We start from the raw sequence: 22,763 nt of genomic DNA, 5'->3' as shown, positions 1-22,763 counted from the left end.
CCATCCCTATTTTCATAAAGATATTTAGTCCTAACACATGAAGAACGAGATCCTAGCTTGATAGATGACTCGGTTTTAAAACTATCGTTAACACCCGATGCTGTTCCGATTTTTGCGAAAGCAAATAAACAAAACATGTCTGAACATCACTGATAAGACAAAAGTGTACCGCCAGCCACTGGCTAACTTATCTGATAAGCCCAGGGCGACCCTGAGGTAACCTGCAGACTATTGTTATTCTGTACTGTATAAATTATTTATTTCTGAGGATATATTCAGAAATTTCCCTCCCTTCTGGCGCAGCCTTCCAAAAACGCCTCGCTGGTCAAAAATTGATCTCTCTTCATTCACTACTTGCTCCGCACCCAGGTGAGCACCGGTTCCCAAAACCCACACGTGAGCGCCACTGCTCTGTAGGATTTCTCACTCTCACTCAGGACAAGAGAAAACACGAGACACATTTTCAAAATCTGCCATGTCACAGTCTCCCATTAGTGGGATTAGGAATAGCTAATGATCCAAAAACAACACAAAACAACAACAAAAAAAGCCATAAATATTTAGACACATACACATCTCTTGTTGAAGTTCAAGGGGCAGAGTTAGGTAAAAACCCTCTACCCGGCCAGCAAATCTGGCCAGAATGTTCTCATCCCAATCATTTAGTCGACGAATAATCATATCTGTCCCTGATTTCTGACTCGCTTCTACAGGGTATCACCAACTCCAGGAATCATGGCTCCGAGGAAAGGTTCTGATCTCAGTTCTCTCCTCAAATTTCTCAGCATCAGACTCAATCGGAAAAACAATTAAGTTCTAACCCAATGGTTCACGTTTCTGAATCTTACTTACAAAACCATCACCGTCTTACAGAAAAAGCAATCGAACGTGCATAATCTGGATTAAAAAGTTCACATGGATAAATGTAATCACATTATTTCTATATCTATTTGACTTTCACTGTCCCCAAAACGCATGACCATAGGCATCTCTTTAGTAAGGAAAAACAAAACAAAACAAAATCACACATGACAGTCTTAATTTGAATATTATCATAAGTGGAAAATGTAAACCCCCCCTTCATGAGGGTCTCTGAGCTTTGGATTTCGGTTTGCATTCCATTCGTTTCTATAGGAATCCTGCCAAGTTCTTTCTGGCTCAAGAACGCTAAACGTAAAGGATGTGTAGATTTGTAGATCTGCTCATGATAACACCAAAGGTAACTTCATGACAAGGGAATCCCCGGTCCTTTTTTAAAACCCAACTGTTTCAATTAAACTCACCTGTTCCTTTTGGAAAGACTCAAGTTCTGGGAGCTTCTCTGAGCACAGGAGTTGCTGCTGGAGTCAGAGCGCTCTTACCCAAAGACTCTGACGTGAGACAGTATGTCTGGGGGCCCCCCCACCAATGTCAGCAGCAGGTTTTGCTGTTGACATCAGAAACCAAGGCAAAGGAAAGGTTCTACTAGCTCGATACGGAAAGGGGTCGACACAACTCTTGAGGGGAGCTCAGCAGTCGGACGTGAGGTCTGAAAATCATTCCCGTCTCAGATTCCCGTGTATTGGGGAAGGTGCTCCTGTTCACACACGTTAACATTCATGATACCTGCATGTTTTCCTGGACTTGTTAAAACTCTTGAAATGTATTAGAGGACGGAGTCCAACTGGGTAAAATTTCCTGTAAAAAACTAACACCCCCCCCCAATAAAAAGGCAAAGAAAACCCAGATCTACTTAAGCAAAGCCATGAGGTGAGTCAAGCTGATTGTCATTTTGACCTTGCTTTGCTTTAATTCAGGAGCCTATTTAGAAATGTAACAAGCAACCCTCTTCATTCGGCTCAGCTAGCAGAGCTAATAGGCTTCTAATTAATTTCCAGAAGATTGCTGTTATAACTAACAGGTTTTAAACATTTGGTTGATTGGGGAAAATGAATTGAATATAATGTATTTGATTTGGAAAATTAGTTTTCATTCTATGTGCTTACCATAATAGTGTTTATTTTAAGTTTACATGATTCCATTAAGAGTCCCAGAACACCACTGGGTTGTTTTTAGCCTTAACAGGGTACTATCCAACTTAAAAAAAAAAAAAAAAATCAATTTACATTTTGATTTTTTGTTGCCCTTTATTTGAGGGCACGTTAAATTCATTTTTGTGGCTTTAATAAAAATTTTCGTTTTAATATAGCAAGAGGACCAAATACTTCAAAACGATCCCAGTGATACCTCCGTCAAAAGCCTGCTCATTGCATGCAAATCCTCCGGGGAAAGGCTTCTACACACCAAGTAAGATGAACCAGTTACGGCATTGTTTATGAAGTTTCCCTTGATTCCTCCTGACAACCATTTAAACAACGACTGTTGGGAAGTGTCCCTCAAAGAACCAACAACAATGGCAAGGATCAGAGCTTTTCTACGTAGCTAATACTATTTTTAAAAGGAGAAAATATTTCTTCCTGGAGGGATTATGAGAAGCCTTATTTAAGACACCTGCAAACAAAACAAGTGACAATAGATCTTTATCATAATTGATAACTGAGTTATCCTTGAGACAAAACTCCTTTCTTGGAGACAATAACTTCGAGATTTACCTTGGCTATTAGAGTCAAGACATCAGCTCATTGGGACTACCGGCGGGAAGTCTCACCAAGATTAAGTGAGCAGGTAATAAAAAGGCCCTTGTCTCTCAGTGAAAGAGAAGTACAGGGAGACTAGAATTTTCTCTCCTCGGGCAGCTGAGAATGTTTTAGAATGAACTCAGGCAGCATCTATCCCTGTGCCTCCAGCCTCATGCAAAAGCAGGTGGGAAGATTCTGATTAGGAGGGCTGACTATGTGCCGAACACACAGCCAGCTTTGGAAACTCAACCGCTGCCTAACTTGCACTTGGCAAGGAAAAGAACCTTCCCACAAGTCTTCTCAATGTCATTAACCATCACTGGGAAAACACCATCCTGCTTTAGCAAAGAATTACTTCTTGGGGACAAATTATATAGCAAAACCCAGCAGGACACGTTTAAAAATTGAGTTTGCAGAAGAGGGGCAGAAAAGCAGAGATCTTTGCAATAAAAGCACTCTGCCTCCGAGTCTCCATTTGGTTCACGTTGGTAACAGTGCACGCCTTCACCCATGGGCCACACTGTCTGCAGTCACATACTCACGGCTGCATTTCTGAGTGACTCACAGAAATGCCTGTGGTCATTTCAGGCCTATTAGTGACTTTTATAACATAGCTAATTTTCCAAATTAAGTAATTCTGGCTGTTTTTATAACAACGGCTCCAGAAAAGTCCCTAAGTTTTGACTTGAAGTACATCTGGGCATTGAACAAAAGTGGGGGAGGGCGGGGAGCGACCATCAGGATGAGGCCATGATTGCAGACCCCAGTGGCAGCATTTCGACATCCTGGCCTTACAAGGAGTTCGTGATTACTTAGGGGGAGTGAAACACCAATTCAAGAAGTGTTAGCAACAGCAGCAGTGAGCTTAGAATATGTGCAGCTGTTGATGAATGCATGTCATCAAAAAAAAAAAAAAAAAAGCCCACTTGGAAATGAAGAAGAAAGGCCCCCAGCCTGAATCACTGAAAAGTAGACAGAATTAAACAGCAGGAAAATCATCCCACGTGCGCAGCAATACTGAGTGAGCAGATGAGGCATGAGATGACCCAATATCGTTCCTCAGAACTTCAAGTTCTCAGACAAAACAAAGGCTATATGGAAGGTACTTGTGGGATTGTTGGGTTTCACACACACACACACACACACACACACACACACACACACACCCCTTAAGACTTAGAGCCATCAACGTGTGAAAGAAAAGCTGCCTAGAAAAACAAAAAAGACATTTTCAGAGATGACTTTGATCCCGTACTCAAATTATTGGCTTAAATGTACTTGCCTCTAAAGGCTTTGTATCTGCAGTAACCGCTCCCTATTGTCCTTGCTAACAAAGTATTATTTTCACCTTATTATTACTAATCTTTTCTTTGTTAGTAACCCCGCCTGGTTTTATCCCCCCAAATGGTGCAGTAAATATTTGTCCTTTGTGGTAATACAATGCATAATTTAGTTAATCTGAGCTATCTTTCCGTGAGAGGTGATTGTTTCTATATTGTGAAATGTGCTCACCGTAAAGGGAAGTTCGTGCCAGATACCTGGAAGGCAGATAGAGAAGCACTTACCAAGCATGTAGCTGCTTCGAACCGACCTTGACAAGACTGTGTAGCCACTCCTACACAGGAGGTATTACTCATGTTAACTTAGTCTCCGAATCAGAACCACACCTTTCTCTTACAAACACGGCCTTTACTAAGATAACATGACATCGTCAGGCCGAGAGGCCCACCCTCGGCCCCCATGGAAAGGACTTGAAAGAACCGGAACTGCAGTTTTCCATTCGCGAACTTGGCATCACTGTGACCTTACCTGGAAGAAATCTAGAAACGTCAGGGGCAGCAAGTCATCCATGTGCCCAATGTCTTTGGAGAAACGATTTAAAATTCTTCCTGCAAGAACAGGATATGAGAAATTACTCATTTCCCCAGATAGGCCCTTTAAGAGAAACAGTTCACGGACAAATCAAAACAATATTTTAAATGCATATGTATTTAATCTATTACACATTCATACAAAATAAACCCATGTCAGTGGTAAAGAAAAAGAAAATGGGATGATACCTAAAGAGAAACAAAAATACCACCAAAGGGTGGTGGGCAGGGAGCTCAAATTCGGTCCTGATTTTTAATAAAATGGAGGGGGGAAAGACACCTTTTGGCAGTATCAGGAAGGGCTGGTGGATTTTAGAATGTTCTCTCCTTTCATATGCCTTCTCTGGTGCCCACCGGCCCAGAGGCTGAGTTGGTAAACAAACAAATACAAAATACATAAATTGATCACAATTGTTACACTAATTTTGCTTTGGTTATCAGAATTTTACTATGTGGTACTTATTAAATAAATGTAGTTATAACCTCTCTACCCCTCTCCCCCCACCCAGGGTGGTTCATGGAACCTCCCATTTTGAAAAATTTTGGAATCCTGCCATTCCCGAGTTGTGAGTTTACTACTGGGGTGATAAGTCGCTATCTTCTGAGGTGCAAGCGAGTGTGACAAACAGACTCATTCTTAAAAATACAACACGAGGGGCCCCTGGGTGGCTCTGTGAGTTAAAGCCTCTGCCTTCAGCTCAGATCATGATCTCAGGGTCCTGGGATCGAGCCCCGCATCGGGCTCTCTGCTCAGCGGGGAGCCTGCTTACCCCTCTCTCTCTCTGCCTGCCTCTCTGCCTACTTGGGATCTCTGTCTGTCAAGTAAGCAAATAAAATCTTAAAAAAAAAAAAATCCAAAACAACCAGAGGAATGCAGGCAGAAAAACAGAAATACGACTTAATGATTAAAGATCATTTTGTGGGGTGCCTGGGTGGCTCAGTCAGTTAGGTGTCAACCTTCGGCTCAGGTCATGAGATCGAAACCTACATGGAGTCCCTGCTCAGTGGGGAGCCTGCTTCTCCCTCTCCCTCTGCCCCTCCCCCACTGTTGCTCCTGCATGTGCTTGCACACTCAATCACTCTCAAATAAATAAAATCTTTTTAAAAAAATCATGTTGTAATGAGCACTGGTTATTTTGTAAGACTGATCAATCACGGGGGTACCTGGGTGGCTCAGTTGGTTTCAGCTCAGGTCATGATCCCAGAGTTTGGGATCGAGCCCCCCATCGGGCTCCCTGCTCAGAGGGGACCCTGCTTCTCCCACTCCCTCTGCCCTTCCCCGGCTTATGCCTCTCTCTCTCTCAAATAAATAAAGAAAAAACTTAAAAAAAAAACACAAAAACAAAAACTGATTAATCACAGACCTATACCCCTAAAACAAATAATGCCTGTTAATTTTTAAAAAGAAAGATCATTTATTACTCCTTGTATCTCCCTCCTCAGAATCCATGAGCACAGTATATCCTAAAGGCTTCAGAATTGGAAAGTGAGAACAGATCTATAATAAATACCTAGTCTTGTAAAAGACAGAATTCATAGAAACTGAAGTTACACACACACAGTTTATTTTGGTACACACAACTCCAGAGAAATGTGTTTGTCTCGGCCCCTGAACTTCTTCTGTGATGGAAGCTTCTGGAAGCTAGCCTATAGGTAAGATATGGGTCCTCTACACACTCTTCCCAATGTCTGTCAGAAGTGACTTCCTCCTGGGGCCCTCCATACCCAGCCACGACTGGGCCATGACTGGGCCACGACCAGCCCATGAAAGGCCAGCGGCAAGGAGCTGAGCTATTGCCAGATGCGCAGGGTCACCCGGGGTGAAGAGGTGGAGCGATTGGAAGCTTCCATGCTTGGCCGGGCCACAGCAGGACAAGCCGGGCCTCCACGTCTCTGACTCAGGCTCAGGAGATACAGACTCCAGAACCAGTCTTCTCACAGTGACACTTTTGGCAGGCCGGGTGACAGCTTCTCGGAGACTCTAATAATACCTCCTTGAGAGGGTGATTCTGAGGATTACCTGGGCTCATGCATGAGAAAGAACCTAGTCACAAGGCCAGGCCCGGTAAAACAAAACAGCAAGGTGAGGTAACCACTGTGGCCCACAGGACCCGAAGCCAGTCTCTCGGGAAAGCCCATCACTGCTGGCACCGTCAGAAGGTCAACCAGTGAAAATGCACATTCTGGAGCTTTCGTCTGGGACGTGAGATTCTGCATTTCTACCAGGCTCTCAGGTGATGTCGCAGCAGCGGACATCACCTGGGACACCAAGTGATGACCACACTTCTAGGGGCCAAAGGTTAGGTGATTATTTAATCAGATGTGCTTTAGAAACATGAAAATCAGACGGGCAACTTCCCACATATTCTTAACGGATTTTGTAAACTACCTGGCTATTTTTGACCTTCCCCAAGTATCAGTATCAAAATGAGGAAAAAATACATTTAAAACTGTTAAAAGAGGGTTGCCTGGGTGGCTGAGTCAGTTAACTGCCTTCAGCTCAGGTCATGATCCCAGAGTCCTGGGATCGAGTCCCGCATCCGGCTCCCTGCTCTGTGGGAAGCCTGCTTCTCCCTCTGCCTCTCTGTCTCTCATGAATAAATAAATAAATATATGTATTTTTTTTAAAATGTTAAAAGACATAGTTTAAGCACTTATTATTCCTTCAATGAAAAAGCCCAACTTTTCAACATAGTCAGGATTCAGAGCACTGTAGAATATAGCTCTGCTTAAATAACACAGAAACCAATATTCAAGTTTTGGGTTGTTTTTTTTTTTTTAAAGATTTTATTTATTATTTGAGAGAGAGAGAGAGAGAGCATGAAAGGAGAGAGGTCAGCGAGAGAAGCAAACTCCCTGTCAAGCAGGGAGCCTGATGTGGGGCTCGATCCCAGGACTCCAGGATCATGACCTGAGCTGAAGGCAGTCACTTAACTAACCAACTGAGCCACCCAGGCGCCTTTTTTTTTTTTTTAAAGGTGAAAAGGCTACACAGAGATGAATGATACATGATAACCACCCCTTTTACCTTCCTCCAGACGTAGATCCAGAGAGACCCATGGTTGGCAAAGAGCAAAACCCAAACAAAAAGAGAAAAAAAAAAAAACACACACACACACACACACACACACACACACACACACACACACACACACACACACACACACACAAATGAGAAAAACCATCTCCCCACACAGCCACTACAGTAACTGAGCTGGACATCAAAGACGGTCAAAAACCTAAACTCTCCTTCAGCAAGAGGCAGAATATAGAAAATGTGACATTAGGAGAGTCAATAAGTTTCTTCCTCGCTCCAAGAAACAACTAAAGGGACGAATGGTGGCTGCAGACTGTTTCATCATAGCCGGAGCTGTGATTTCAAGTTCACGGCCTCGTTATCAACTTTTCTCAAAGGCCCTCAAATCAAATCTGTGACGATTTCCCAGCACACACACACGCCATGCCTCTTCATCCAAACGGCATTTGGCCCTGTTGGATCAACCCCCGGGACATAGAGGGAAGGGGGATTCACCATGAACAGGGGGAGCCCAATCCATTTCCAGACTATTCTGTTAGGCAGGCCTTTCCGAAATTAAACCAAATCTTGCCTGCCTAGAACAGGCAACCCTGTGCTTATTCTGTTTTTATAACCACACGGAGTGAATCTAATTCCTCTTGACATGACAGCCCATCAAATGCTTGAAGAAAGTTAATCATACCCTTCCCAGACTGCTCACATGCCGTTAACCCTTGGTGCCTCAATTATCCCTCCTGAGGCACAGCGTCCCATCTCGGCCACTGCCTCCCGCCCAGACTCAGGTGGCCGGTCTCAGTGAATGCCTTGTGTCTGGGATTAAAGTCAACAGCCCAGGCCTCATCTGATTACCTCGGGGTAGAGTCGCAACACCATCACCCCTCTCCTGCACAGGACAGATAACCGATCATGAGACCGACCACCACAGTCAGCTATGGTGGCCAGATCACATTTTAGACTCACACAGAATGAAAACCCACACTGCACAGGTAGATTTCAGGGAACAACTGGGTGATGTGTACAAACAACTTTAAGAACGCGGTCCTTACGACCCAGAAATTCTAGGGATCTTCAGTGCGGGTTATCTGGCAAGTGAGATGGAGGAACCCGAACATTTAGTCTGAAATAAAGTCTATAATGTATTGTGTGCAATTTTAATTGTTTTTATCAATGCTTTTTTCTAGAGTGACTATGTATTACTTTTGTAAGAAAGTAAAGTTGGGGGGGGGCACTGGGGTGGCTCAGTTGGTTAAGCCTCCAATTTTGGCTCAGATCATGATCTCAGGGTCCTAGGACCGAGCCCCGTGTCCTGCTCCCCAGGTGGTCTGCTTGAGGATTCTCTCCCTTTGTCCGCCCCCTGCTTGTGTGCTCACTCGTACTCTCTTTCAAATAAATAAAATCTTGAAAGAAAGAAAGAAAGACAGAGAGAGAAAGAGAGAGATGTGGGGAAGGGAATAAGGCTGGGAACAAAGGGGAGGCAGGGAGAGACAGAGAGAGAGAGAGAGAGACCTCATTTGGAGTCCACACCACCAGAGAACCAACCAGGGTCTCCAAACTGTTCTGTCCACAAGACAGGGTTCCGGGAAAGAGGTCATCAAACTTCTGGTCAAAATACAAATCTGGGGGCTCCTGGATGGCTCAGTGGGTTAAAGCCTCTGCCTTTGGCTCAGGTCATGATCCCAGGGTCCTGGGATTGAGCCCCGCATCGGGCTCTCTGCTTAGCAGGGAGCCTGCTTCCTCCTCTGTCTCTGCCTGCCTCTCTGCCTACTTGTGATCTCTGTCTGTCAAATAAATAAATAAAATCTTAAAAAAAAAATACAAATCTGTAAGCGATCTTATTTTAAGAACAGGGTCTACAGTCTGAGCTGGAGTCAATCACCTGTCGGTAGCATTCTGACGTGTCTCTCATCCGTAGGATTCCTCCACTTCCTTAAAATAAACTATAACATGAAACTTGGAAGCTCCCATGTCTAGTGTAGACCCTATTCTTTTACTTTTTTAAACAAAAAAGGAGGTATGTTTACATATCATCAAATATTGAAATATATTTTTATTGAGGCATATACTTTGTATCTTGTAATATTCACCCCATTTCAAGTGATACAACCATCACCAAAAATCAGTGTTAGGACATTTTTGTTCCCCCAGTAAGATGCCTCATGTCATTTACAGTGACTTCCTGTTCCTACTCTTAGTTAGTCTCAGGCAACCACTAATCTACTTTCTTTGCCCTTTGGGGGACATTTCATTAAAAAGGAATTGTATGGTACATGGTCTCTCGTGTCTGAATTCTTTCATTTAGTCCAGCATTTCCGAGGTCCATCTATGCTACAGTGTATCAGTAATTCCTTCCTTCCGAGTCCCATTCTTTAGCACAGAAGTGGTTCGGCAGCAGCACAAACAGCCCCATCAGGCCACAACACACCTGATTGAAAGGGTGAAAGTAGATGTGTTTCATCAACTCTTGGATATTAGAAACTTCTTTTTACATGCTCATGTTTAGCCTCATGGAAGGTTCTAGAACCTAATTCTTTTGCTATGAATGGGCCACTGGTTTGATAGCCCTGCAAAGTCAGAAGCCAGGAATGCTGGGTCTGGGCCAGGTTGTGAGGGAGGTGGAGTGTGGAAGGGAGGACAAGTGAAAGAATCACTGTCCTAGCGATAAGGAGGATCTCGATCCAAGCAGCCTGTCCAGTAGAGGAGACAGTCTCTCCAAAAGGGCAGAGAGGACGGACCTGTACCTTCCAGGGACAATGCAACATGAGGAGGAAAACCTGACTGAAAGGAAAGGATGTTCATTGGGTGCCAGAGATGGTCACCAGGCTGAAAAATCACAGTGTAGGCATGAGGGAGACAGGATGAGCACAGAGTTTCTGCGTCATTCTACACAAACCAGTTCAGCCTAAGGACAGGAGCTATGCAAGCTTGGGAGTTCCCCGTGTCCATCACCTTCGCCATCAGAACAGGTCATCGACATGGTAGCTGCTCAAAGAATGGCATGAAATAGAGCAGCAGCAATTAGGAAACCATCAGTGGGAAACCAGCAAGGTTCTTGTCTTCCTCTGACACTCAGCAGCAACCGGTCTGTGGGCAACTCATCTGAGGCCCATTTAGACACAATCTCTTGTCTGTAAAGAGAAGACAATCATATTTGCTTCTCCTAAGTCACAGGATCAAAGATCGTGAGGCTAAAAGAGACGGTGCTTAGGACAGCACCCTCTAAGTTGTGAGATGATGGCCCACTCGTGGGGGGGTGTTGTCCGCATTCTCATCAGGGATGGTAGAGCTTTAAAGGACCACGCAAGGTCATGAGGGCTAGTCCTTTCCAAACCTTGTCTTGTCAACAGTCTGTGATTCTGCAGAGGTGCCTTGAGGAGGAAGTAGAAGCCATCTTCTCTCAGCACCAAAGAACACCCCACCCTTCTCCCCTGAGCTGCCAGTTCCCTCCTCCAGTGCTCTCCCAGAACAGGTTCCCTCATATTCCTCTGGACATTCAGACAGTGGTGGCCTTGGAAGAGAGGGTTCTGAAGCTAACAGAAATGTTCAAATCCCTGAATATCAAGCTCCTGGTGCTAGAGAGGAGGACCCATGGTCAGCTTTGCTCAGGGTAATGCAGTAGTATTTCCTAAGAGGCAGGTGTTACGGCCAAGCCATCCTGGCGTTTCCACACATCAGAAAAAGGAGACATAAGAAAATCTACTTTTTTCCTTAGGCTAGAGCCATCAGCCATTTTTTTAGTTTTTCTCGGTCTCTTCGTAAACTCTGCTCACTGTCCTTCCCGAGACTTGCTGTGTGCTTATACACACCAAATTTTATGTCCATTCCTGATCTCCCAGGGCTTCCTTGGGCACGTACGTGGCTATCGTATAAAACATCTGAGGCTCGACACATCTAAACTGAACAGAAGCCTTTGAGGTTGGCCCACAAATGTCCACGTCCAACTTTTCCAACTTTGCCTTAGACCTCTGCCCCAACACCCAGCATGGAAACCTGTAAGTCATTCTGACTGATCTTTACCTCATATAAATTACTAGCAGGACTTCACTGCTCACTTACAATAATTTCATGGACATCCTTGATTCGTTATCTGTCAAATCCAACCCACTGAACTTTCGGAATGGCGATGAGAAGGGACAGAAGAGAGGCACCTACCTGACCCGTCCATCACTCCTGGCTCCATGTTTGTTCTCACGAGGGCCTTCTCGCTCTCTCATTCGCTTGCCAAGAAGGCCCACCATCCAGGCCCATCCACCCAGATTTCTCAGTCCTTTCTCCTCCATGAGACTCTTGCTGACAAATGTAGCTCCCAAGCATGTGTCACTCACTTGACCTTCTCCATCTTGATTAGACAGGCCTGGACTGTGCTGTCCCCTCAGGACCCCACCACAGGCCCGGCCACAACTAACAGACCAAAGGAGCCCACGGTGGCCAAGACGCTGACTAGCTGCCAAGTCATTCAGATTTCTGCTCTCAAGAACTCCAAGGTCACAGGGTAGCAGGAAAGTGGAACACATTCCCCACCCAAGCCGAGGGACCCAGCTACACGCAGGCACCCCGGGACAAAGAGCCCAGCCCCAGCTTCTGGAAAGGGGGGCCCTGCTTTTGGTTCCATGGGATGCCCACTTCCCTTCAACCACACGTTCCGCATCTGAATAACTAGGTAGATCCCGTTTTCACCCCAAACGTCCTGACTAGAACTATTGCCACAGATCCAACAGGAAACTCGCTTATCAAAATTAGGGACACGACAGATTTTGTCAAGTGAAATGTTCAAATTACTAATTACCCTTGTAGGTAACAAAACTTATTTTTTCTTGTAATCATTCTGGCAGAACCTTTTTCTTGTGAACTACAGATTTGTGTTTTTAAATAAAAGATACAGAGCATAAATACATCTTTTCTTGATAAGCCAGAATGAGCATTCGGAGCAACCCTGGTTTGACTGTTTTAAAACATGGTGGGATCCTCCGAGGCTACCTGAGAAGCTCTCCCACACCACAACGCACTGTGGTTTTCTAATACTGTGCTTCCAGCCAACACATCTCGCCGTCGTGCGGAGCCTGCCTCCGATCTCCTCTTTTACGTTTACTGATGAGGACTATGGAGACCCTGCAACCAAGCAGAGCCTAAAATAACACTCAACCTGCTCTCAGCAAAGACATAAGCAACTTTCGTGGTCTCAGGCACAGGTTTTCGGACACTTTATTTGATGAGAGACTATTTCTGCTTGCCCCAGAGTCTGGATATATTCTCAGCATATCTCATAAACCCATTCAGGGGTGTAACTACTCTTCAAGTATACCAGTCCTACGTTCACAACTGGCTTGTACGCCCTTTGTAAGCCAGAACCACATTTAACACACAACCTACATAATAAAATGCCAAGTGCCTGGCGGGTACGCAAACTGGATTTGCTAATAAAAAACCATAAACCCAGCGGCATTCCAACTTTTTTTAAAAACAATCATGTTCCTTCTGTCTTTTTTTTAAGATTTTATTTATTTATTTGACAGAGAGAGATCACAAGTAGGCAGAGAGGCAGGCAGAGAGAGAGAGAGAGGGGGAAGCAGGCTCCCCGCTGAGCAGAAAGCCCGATGCGGGGCTCGATCCCAGGACCTTGAGATCACGTCATGACCCAAGCTGAAGGCAGAGGCTTAACCCACTGAGCCACCCAGGCGCCCCCATGTTCCTTCTGTCTCAAGAACCTAGAATATAACCTTATCACCTTTACAACTGTAATTACTGCCCTTTTAAATTCCTTTCCTTGAGGTGCCCGGGTGGCTCCGTGGGTTAAGTGTGTGCCTTTGGCTCAGGTCGTGATCGCAGGGTCCTGGGATCGAGCCCCGCCTTGGGCTCTACACTTGTGGGGGGTGGGGATCTGCTTCTCCCTCTCCCTCTGGCTCTCCACCTGATTGCACTCTCTCTTTCTCTAATTAATAAATAAAATCTTTAAAGACAAATAAATAAATACATTCCCTTCCTTACTTCCAGGAGCCAAAGACCACTTGTCTTTTTCTCTTCACACACATTAAATTTCAATATAGGCATCATTAGGACTGGGGGGTCTAGTTTATCCCCTGCTGTCTCCCTGGGGGCCTGAACAATGCCTAGCACATCGAAAGTGCTCCAACACATTCTGAATGAGTAGATAAAAACAAGCCCTTCTGCCGGAAGTAACAAATGGTTTGTTTCCAAATTGTGGTCTCTATTTCTGGTGCTTGATATTTCACAGTTTTATTTGGCAGTGTTTTCCCAACTAGGGAAATTTGTGTTGCGACATGAAGTGTCTGTTCTGTCACACTTGTCACTTTCCTCGTGCTGTTGTTGAACCAATTTGTCTGCGCTCCTTCAGAGGCTGTCTGAAACATCCACGTGCAGGCTGGGAGTGCTGGGTACAGCAATGTCCAGAGGCCCACGCGATCGCAGGAAAGTACGAGAAAGTAAGGGAACCGGGCGTCTCAGAGGTGAAAGAGCCGAGAGGCAGGACGGCAGTGGCCCAGGGCTGGATGCGTGGCCTCAAGGGATGGGTGTGGAGCAGACTCAGATCCCGTGCGGATGAGGAAGCCGGCAGAGGAGAGCAAGTACAGACAGACGAGAGAGGAGATGCAGATTCTAATGGGACAGGTCACCAGATATGGAGGGAAAGCTCTGGCCCATCGTGGCCTGGGCTTATAGAATTCCTCTGAAGCTAGGAAATCCCCCTAAGAACTCAAAGGTAAAAGCACACAAGAGACCATTTAATTTCAGCGGTCGCCTTCAGAAGGTGCATCCTTACCTCACACCATTTTCTTAAGGCACTGGATTTGGTACCCAGGCCTAAGAGAGTGACATTAACCACGCACTGAGGGAGAAAGCCTACTGTCCCCTACAGACAGCCCCTCGAAGGGCCCTTGTTCCTCGTCATAGCGAATATGGGATCCATGCACCTATGGGGGCTGGTTTTTTTCTGCCCACCCTGACTACTTGCTTACATGCCAAGAGAAGTTGAACAGAGTCAGGTCTAAGGGGCAGGTCTGAGGCATCCTGCTCACTCCAGTGGCAGCAGCGGGAAGATTCGGGGAAAGTGACAGCTATACAAACCTAAGAAGTACGACCGGGGGTGGCCCAGGGTTCCACTAGGGATCCCGGGGTCTCCTCCAGCGATATGAGAAATTTCCCAGAATCATCGCACTGTGCTACCGAAGTCCAGTGGTCACTTGCCTCTTCATATAATTAAGACATTAAAAATAGGAATTCCAGGAGAAGATATTTGCAAACAAGATATCACATAAATGGCTAGTATCCAAAATCTATAAAGAGCTTAGCAAACTCAACACCCAAAGTGCAAATAATCCAATCAAGAAATGGGCAGAGGACATGAATAGACATTTCTGCAAAGAAGACATCCAGATGGCCAACAGACACATGAAAAAGTGCTCCACATCACTCGGCATCAGGGAAATACAAATCAAAACCACAATGAGATACCACCTCACACCAGTCAGAATGGCTAACATTAACAAGCCAGAAAATGACAGATGCTGGCAAGGATGCAGAGAAAGGGGAACCCTCCAACACCGTTGGTGGGAATGCAAGCTGGTGCAACCACTCTGCAAAACAGCATGGAGGTTCCTCAAAAAGTTGAAAATAGAGCTACCTTACGACCCAGCAATCGCGCTACTGGGTATTTACCCTAAAGATACAAACGTAGTGATCCAAAGGGGCACGTGCACATGAATGTTTATAGCAGCAATGTCCACAATAGCCAAACTATGGAAAGAACCTAGATGTCCATCAACAGATGAATGGATAAAGAAGATGTGATATATATACACAATGGAATACTATGCAGCCATCAAAAGAAAGGAAATCTTGCCGTTTGCGACGACGTGGATGGACCTAGAGGGTATTATGCTGAGCGAAATAAGTCAATCGGAGAAAGACAATTATCATATGATCTCTCTGATATGAGGAAGTGGAGATGCAACATGGGGGATTTGGGGGTAGGAAAAGAATAAATGAAACAAGATGGGATCAGGAAGGAGACAAACCATAAGAGACTGAATCTCACAAAACAAACTGAGGGTTGCCGGTGGGGGGCGGGGGGGGGGGGAAGGAGAGCGGGTAGGGTTATGGACATTGGGGAGGGTATGTACTATGGTGAGTGCTGTGAAGTGTGTAAACCTGGCGATTCACAGACCTGTACCCCTGAGGCTAATAATACATGTTTATAAAAAAATTAAAAAACTATTAAAAAAATGGGAATTCCATGATCCCAGGGTCCTGGAATCAAGCTCCACATCGGGCTCTCTGCTCAGCGGGGAGCCTGCTTCCTCCTCTCTCTCTGCCTGCCTCTCTGCCTACTTGTGATCTCTGTGTGTCAAATAAATAAGTAAAATATTAAAAAAAAATAGGAATTTCAAAGTTCTATTACATCACTTGACAGATTGGGGGGGGGAGTTTCAAAAGGATGCCTATGCTGTTTGTCTAATTAGATAATGCTCATTTCTCCTCCCCCTGGGAAGATACTGGACTGGTCCAACACAATGACTTGTAAAAACCCCAGTGTCTTTGAGACCAAGGGCGATCTGCTTTCTAGCCACATCTTCAAGTCTCCCTTCCTCCTGGCTATCACATCCTCTCACTCTGTACCTCTACCACCGCGTAGCCCGTCAGGAAAAGCCTCTTCAGCTCCTACGCAGGGGGCTTGCCATTTAAATTTAAAACCCGATTGTCTGGTGTCTCTTGGGGCATTTTCTAACCTAATGTTGGTGGCAGGTTAAGACAGCACACAGAAGGGAATACAGCACTTACAAGACAAAGAATGCCATGCGCACATGCACGCGCGTGCGCGCGCACACACACACACACACACACACACACGGCATGGAGCACGCACTCGGCCACAGTCAGTGTGAGTCACACACGAGGTAAGGCACAGTTGGCTGGACTCGTTTCCATGGTGGAGACATGGCCCAAAAACTTGGAAGGAGGGCAGAGAATGGGCTGATGGAGAATGGAGTTGGTCCAGGTAGGAGGAATGACATGTGTGAGAACTAAGACGTGGGAACGTCGAAGGGATGACAAATGTTTGCCTAGTGGATGGAAGGAGCATGACATCAGGTGTGCCGAGACAGGCGTGTGCTTCGGTGCACGAGCATAAAAAGCCAAGTGTTGGGGGAACTCCAGGGAAAACTCCCTGTGGTCAGAAAGAGGTCCACACGCTCTCTTCCATCACACCTCCTCAAAGGCATTCTCTTGTACGGAGAAGCACTGAGGGCAGCACCCACCCACCCCCACCCCTGTCACCCCAGGCTGGCCAAAGTCTGAGGAGCGCTCCAGAAGATGTCCTAGGACCCATTCTATTCAGACTCTATGTGTGCAAACTCCCCCCAACGACTCCCCCCGTCCTTGAGCTACACCTTAGAGATGTAAGCAGGAGTTCTTGTTGTTTTGGTTTACTGATGCTTGGTTTCTAGAATACCGCCACCTACCACTACCACAGGAGAAGCCAGTAAGTGCCAGAAACTATTAAGCACACGGTACACATCATCTCAAAACCATAGGCAAGACAGAGTCTGTATTTTACAGATGGAGCAGGTGTGGCTTAGAGACAGGAAGAAATTAACTCAAGGACACTCGGCTGTGAAGCAGCCAAGCCAGGACTCATGCCCAGTGTGATGGAGAGTCAGAAAGTTCCTTAGCACCAGATCAATGGCATGGAGCTTCTTCACCGGCCACAATTTGAAAGCTCTATTATTATCTATTAATAAGGAGGAACCAATTAAATTATAGGCAGGGCTGGTATCAAGGGTTATGGCCAGAACAGGCTCATTCTGACTGGCTAATGCCTGCCCCACGGGATCCTAAGTCCTACGAATATCACACCTGATTAAGAGTTCCAGGAATTGTCTTAGCTACCCATAATTAAAGTAAAACATTTAAAATAACTCCACCTTGAAATTCAATTACACAAGTTACTGTAAGCTGAAGGTAGAGACTAACAAGCGGGCAAATCAGCAAGAGAATAAAGGGGCACAGGGCTTTAATACAATGTATGTACCTGATTGGGAAAGTCCAGGGGCTTGAGATCCAGCTCACCCCAAGCCTTGACCTGTTGTGTGACCCAGGGTCAAGTTCAATGGTGATTGCTGAGAAGTATCTTAGGAGATTAACCTTGAAGTCTGCCCCACAATCGCCCCAGGAAACCATTTTGTTACAGTAGCCAGATATGCTTTGCCACAGTAAGTAAGTAAGTGATCATTATTTTACATTTCCTAAGTATTACAAAGAAAAACATTGGAGGGGCGCCTGGGTGGCTCAGTGGGTTAAAGCCTCTGCCTTCAGCTCAGGTCATGATCCCAGGGTCCTGGAATCAAGCCCCACGTCGGGCTCTCTGCTTAGCGGGGAGCCTGCTTCCTCCTCCTCTCTCTCTCTCTCTGCCTGCCTCTCTGCCTAATTGTGATCTCTGTCTGTCAAATAAATAAAAGAAAATCTTTAAAAAAAAAAAGAAAGAAAGAAAGAAAGACATTGGAAAATTAGACCAAGCTAATTCCATGACCCCAGACCTCACACCTCTATCACACAGGACTACGTGTGGCCTCACGGCTCACACACGGTCAGGGATGTACAAACCCTTGGACAAAAACAGGTCAGAAAAATCTCTAAGACAGTGGGTCAGAAACACAGCCGGCCCGATGAACACTGTGGAGCCTTTCCACTGGGAAATGCCCACACCACGGATTTGCCTGAGTTCAAGAGATTTCTAAAGCAGGGACCATAGTGAATGGAACGGCCACGGAGTTCGGAGGCCCGGCTAGGAACCTCCGACTCGAGAACAGGAAACCACCCATCACTTGACTTCTCTTGCCCTGGGAATGCACCACCCCGTCTCCAAGAAGGATTCTTCTCTCGGCGCACTGTACCCCAACGTCTTCCAAGACTTTGTGCACAGACGCTCTTGCCAATCTCGGGAGGAACGAGCACCTAAAACGTGGCGCCGTCTTCACTTGGGGGATTTGTTCCCACACAGGTGGTGGTAGCCACATCTATTTGTGATGCCTGCACCTAAGCAAAGGAGTCCCGCTTCCAAACCAACAAGCATGAGCCCCAGTCACTGAGAAAACCCCGATGGGAAATTACCATGCGGCGCGCAAAATCAATTCTTATACGTAATGCTCAAAAAGAGGACAACAAAACGTCTGGGATGAGAACGTGACTAAACTTGAAGACAATGGGCCCTCCCACTACCCACCCTATGTAAAGTAACCAAAGGTGTGCTGGAGACAGATCAACCAACACCCAAATCTCCTCTCCAGCGCATCATTTTAATATCCGGGAACCGCCAACAGATGTTACACAAAACTGGCTGAGCTATGTTCAAGGTAAATGGACCTTTGTTTTAAAGAAAAAAAAAAAAATAAGAAAGCAAGAAAGAAAAAGAACACGATTTAAAAAGAGGGGGAAAAGGGACACCTGGGTGGCTCCGCCCCTTAGCATCTCGACTCTTGATCTCAGCTCAGGTCTTGATCTCAGGGCTGTGAGTTCAAGCCCCTCATTGAACCTACTTTAAAAACATACAAACAAACAAAGGGGGGGGAAGGGGAGATCATTTTCGACTATGTTTTTACTTTTTTGTAAAAATTCAGATAAAAGTTGGCAGAACTGGAAATTAGGCTCGAAGTGTTGTAAATCTAATTGTTGGCTGGTTAAAAAAATGCTACCTCTTAGCCAAGCCGCTGCCTTTTTTGCACACGGAATCACCACCTAGTCAAATGCCTCCCACTCCTTTCCAGTTCAGCTTCTGTCCTGTTTGCACATTGGTATAAACCAGTCATCTGTTTTCTAAAACCAATAACCGATTCCCCACCCCAGTCCTCGGTCTTCTTGATTTTTTCTGTGGCATCTCACGTTCTAATAACCCTCTTTTTGAAACAGGCATGTATGCTGGGACGATTTTCTTTTTAAATGTATTCCATGTATTTGTTTTTCTTAAGATTTTATTTATTTATTTGACAGGGAGAGAGAGCGCGCACGCACAGGCAGGCAGAGCGGCAGGCAGAGGGAGAGGGAAAAGCAAACTCCCCGCTGAGCGGGGAGCCCGATAGGGGACTCCATCCCAGGATCCTGAGATCATGACCTGAGCCGAAGACAGACCCTGAACTGACTGAGCCATCCAGGCGCCCCTAGAATTTTTTCTTTTTAATATCCATCTTTTCGCATCCCGCTACCCTGCTTGTTCCCGAAATACAACGGCCTCCCCTCGTAATTTGAGGGTCTCACCTCTCGAAATTCTCTCCCCCAAACAGTGGTCACCGCACCCCATCTCACGCTGTTGGCCACCCTCCAAGGACAGAGAGGCCCCAAGCAGAACCTGCCCCTGCTGCCTTTTCTCCCCCTTTCCTCTTCACTGCCTCAATGCATACAGCCGGGGGGCTTCTCCCCGGGACAGCTCGTGTGTGTACCCGGGACGCACGGCGTACCTGGGAGCTGAGGGAGCCCACACGCTTCCTTAACGTGTTCAACATAGTCCAATAAGTAACTTAAAAAGAATTTTAACATAAAAGAAAAGCTTCACAGACATACGCTCTAAGTCGGGACTTCTGAAACACTTTGATATATTATAGGAAAAATTAAAAGCCAGACTCTATTTGGGTTTCCGACACTCAAGGAACATTCCATGAGCTGTGAGCAGGCACAGGGGTCGGTCCGTCAGCAGCAAGGTGCGTGAAGGACGGACGGCACTACCTTCTTCAGCGCCCTGTGTGTTGTAACATCAAATAACTTAATCGGAACACAAACTGTTCTTAGATTTCTGCAGAGGTAATTAAATAACAATTCAATGCCAATTAATCACAGTCAAATAAGAGTCTGTCAGAGAAGAACTCTATACACATAGGAGGCTATTTAATGGTCAAATACTTGGCAGGATCTTAGTTAAACAATGATTCATTAAACCCCCTCGGCCACACAATGGCCAGGCTGAGCCAGAAGTGAAAGCATCGAAACTCTTTTGTTCTCCCATAAAAAGACATCAGGCCTCCGTGCGTGCGTGATATTCCTTCCTCCCTCCCTTAGCAGACTGCTCCTGCGTGATTCCGATGGGCTCAGCGAGCATTCAGACCACGCACGTGGGCCTGGGAGCCCTTGGTTCCCAGCACGGCAGAGAGGCTGCTCTTTTCTTCCGCAAATGAAAAAAGGAGACCGTGGACCACACCTACGGAAAGCGTTTATTTGCTCCCCACAGGGAAAAGAACAGCAGACTCAGAACCCACCTTCCAGCCCCAACGAAAGGCCAGCTGGGGCCATCTGGCCAGCAGCAGGCGGCTCCCCACTAGAAAAAGCCCTGATCCGCACAATTTGTCTGGCCAGCAAAAACCCGCTCAACATTTTTGGTTTCCTGCACCCCCTCCCTTATCAACTTGGCTCCCTTAAATTAAACATCCCTTTATAACACAACTGCCCGTGAAAACCCAGAGGTCCCTGTTAAGTTTGGCTGATAATTCCCAAAGACTTTTCATCACACTTCTCAGAGGCACTCTATTACCTTCCAGCAAGTTCATTTCTTGCTAAGGAGACTATCAAGGGAAACGACATCGGTCTGGATGCTGGTTTTTGCCGACACAAGCATTACACATGCTCCCATAGTTTCACTAATGCTATTTTTAAAATGCATGATTTCTGCCCTTCATTGTTGATTCCGATCTGAATTAGAGATCGCCAAGTTGGCTGAAAATGGGCTTTATGGGGTTCTACTGCGGATACGGTTGACGATTCTACTTGTGTCTTCGGAGAGAAGTTCCCCAGGCTGGCTTTGTTAAATGCTTGGGTCATTGCTAGTTTCACCAAGCATTTAAAAAAAAGTTCTAAGAAATAAAATTGATTGCATTTCTCTTTATTTCAGAACAAAAGATGTAATACCTAATATTTTTTAATGTTTCATGCAAAACAAAATGTTTTGAAGGGGATATCATTCACCTCTCCCCGCCGCCATCGGGTTTATTACCATGAATCAAAGCTAAATATACGTGACAAGGTTTTCATGAAAAAGTCAAGAAACTTTATGGAAAACTTATGAGTATAACAGATTTCAACTTTGCTCATAAATTGGGCAATTGGAAACAAAGATCCATTTTGACAGGATCTTGTTGGATGTAAAATATCAAATTCATATGCAGACTATCACAGTGAATGTAGGATACACTGCATATTGTTTCAAAAAATATATTAACTATAGGGGCCCCTGGGTGGCTCAGGTCATGATCTCAGGGTCCTGGGTTCGAGCCCCTCATCGGGTTCTCTGCTCAGCGGGGAGCCTGCTTCCCCCTCTCTCTGCCTGTCTCTCTGCCTACTTGTGATCTCTCTCTCTGTCAAATAAATTAATAAAATATTTTTTTAAAACATATTAACTATAAATCAGAGTACATAATCTTAACACAGCAGCAAAAAAAATAAAGCACTGAGAACCCGACTTTAATTATGAACGTTAGACCTATTTTTGTGATCCCTCAAACACGAAACCCAGCATCTGATTTTAAGCTGCTCTGATACCGGGCACAATGATAACAGCCTTACATGTGTCTATTTCTCAGTTCAGCTGTGACACAGAACGATTTTGAGAGGGGAGGAAAGTCACACTGTGTCTGTACATAAACCCACCATAGCAAAACAAATTTTCCTGCAAATATAAGCAGTTTTACAGTCTATCAAAGTGGTGCCAAAAAGTAGATTTATTCCCATTAAGTGCTGACGGGAATGAAACATTTCAGCAGTAAATAAAGTACATCGTAACCCCATCATCCAATCAATGAAGTCATTAAAAATAGACTGCATTCTTCAAGGAAATGGTGAGTTTAGGAGGAAGGGGGGGGAATCCTCGGTCGCAACAGAGGCTGTCTCTCCAACACGGCAGACAGTCACTGATCTGGACCCTCTCTCCTCCCATGTGCCTACAAAGAAATGTCTATGAGTTCCTTATCTTTCTTCCTGTGTATTTAGGCATGTGAACTGCCACATGGCGTTTCCAGCTTTCCCACAGGCATCCCATAAATACAAATAAGAATATACACCCTGGGTTTTTTTCCTTCTTTTTCTTCTTCTAGGCCCCAAACTGACAGAATATTATCACTTGTGTAGACTCCTGCAAATCGGCACTGTCGCATTGGGCAGAAATGTGCTGAGATTATAATATCCATTTATCTAAACTGCCAGCATGTAACAAAATTCAGGTAGGGTACTTGCCACCTAAATTAATTTACTACT

At 45.4% G+C, this 22,763-nt stretch overlaps 1 protein-coding gene across 2 annotated transcripts in view; it reads right to left on the bottom strand.

Annotated features, from left to right (window-relative positions):
• The window catches only part of ABCC4 (ATP binding cassette subfamily C member 4 (PEL blood group)), a 250,147-nt gene that overhangs the window by 82,784 nt on the left and 144,600 nt on the right, over positions 1 to 22,763 (bottom strand). For both annotated transcript variants that reach the window (XM_080798652.1, XM_080798653.1), the window contains exon 20: positions 4,428 to 4,507. In XM_080798652.1, coding sequence (XP_080654778.1) covers positions 4,428 to 4,507 — 80 coding nt within the window. The remainder of the gene's footprint in view (positions 1 to 4,427; positions 4,508 to 22,763) is intronic.

Source organism: Martes martes (assembly GCF_963455335.1).
Source record: "Martes martes genome assembly, chromosome: 3".
Classification (NCBI taxonomy): domain Eukaryota; kingdom Metazoa; phylum Chordata; class Mammalia; order Carnivora; family Mustelidae; genus Martes; species Martes martes.
This window is presented reverse-complemented; position numbering and strand designations above follow the sequence as displayed.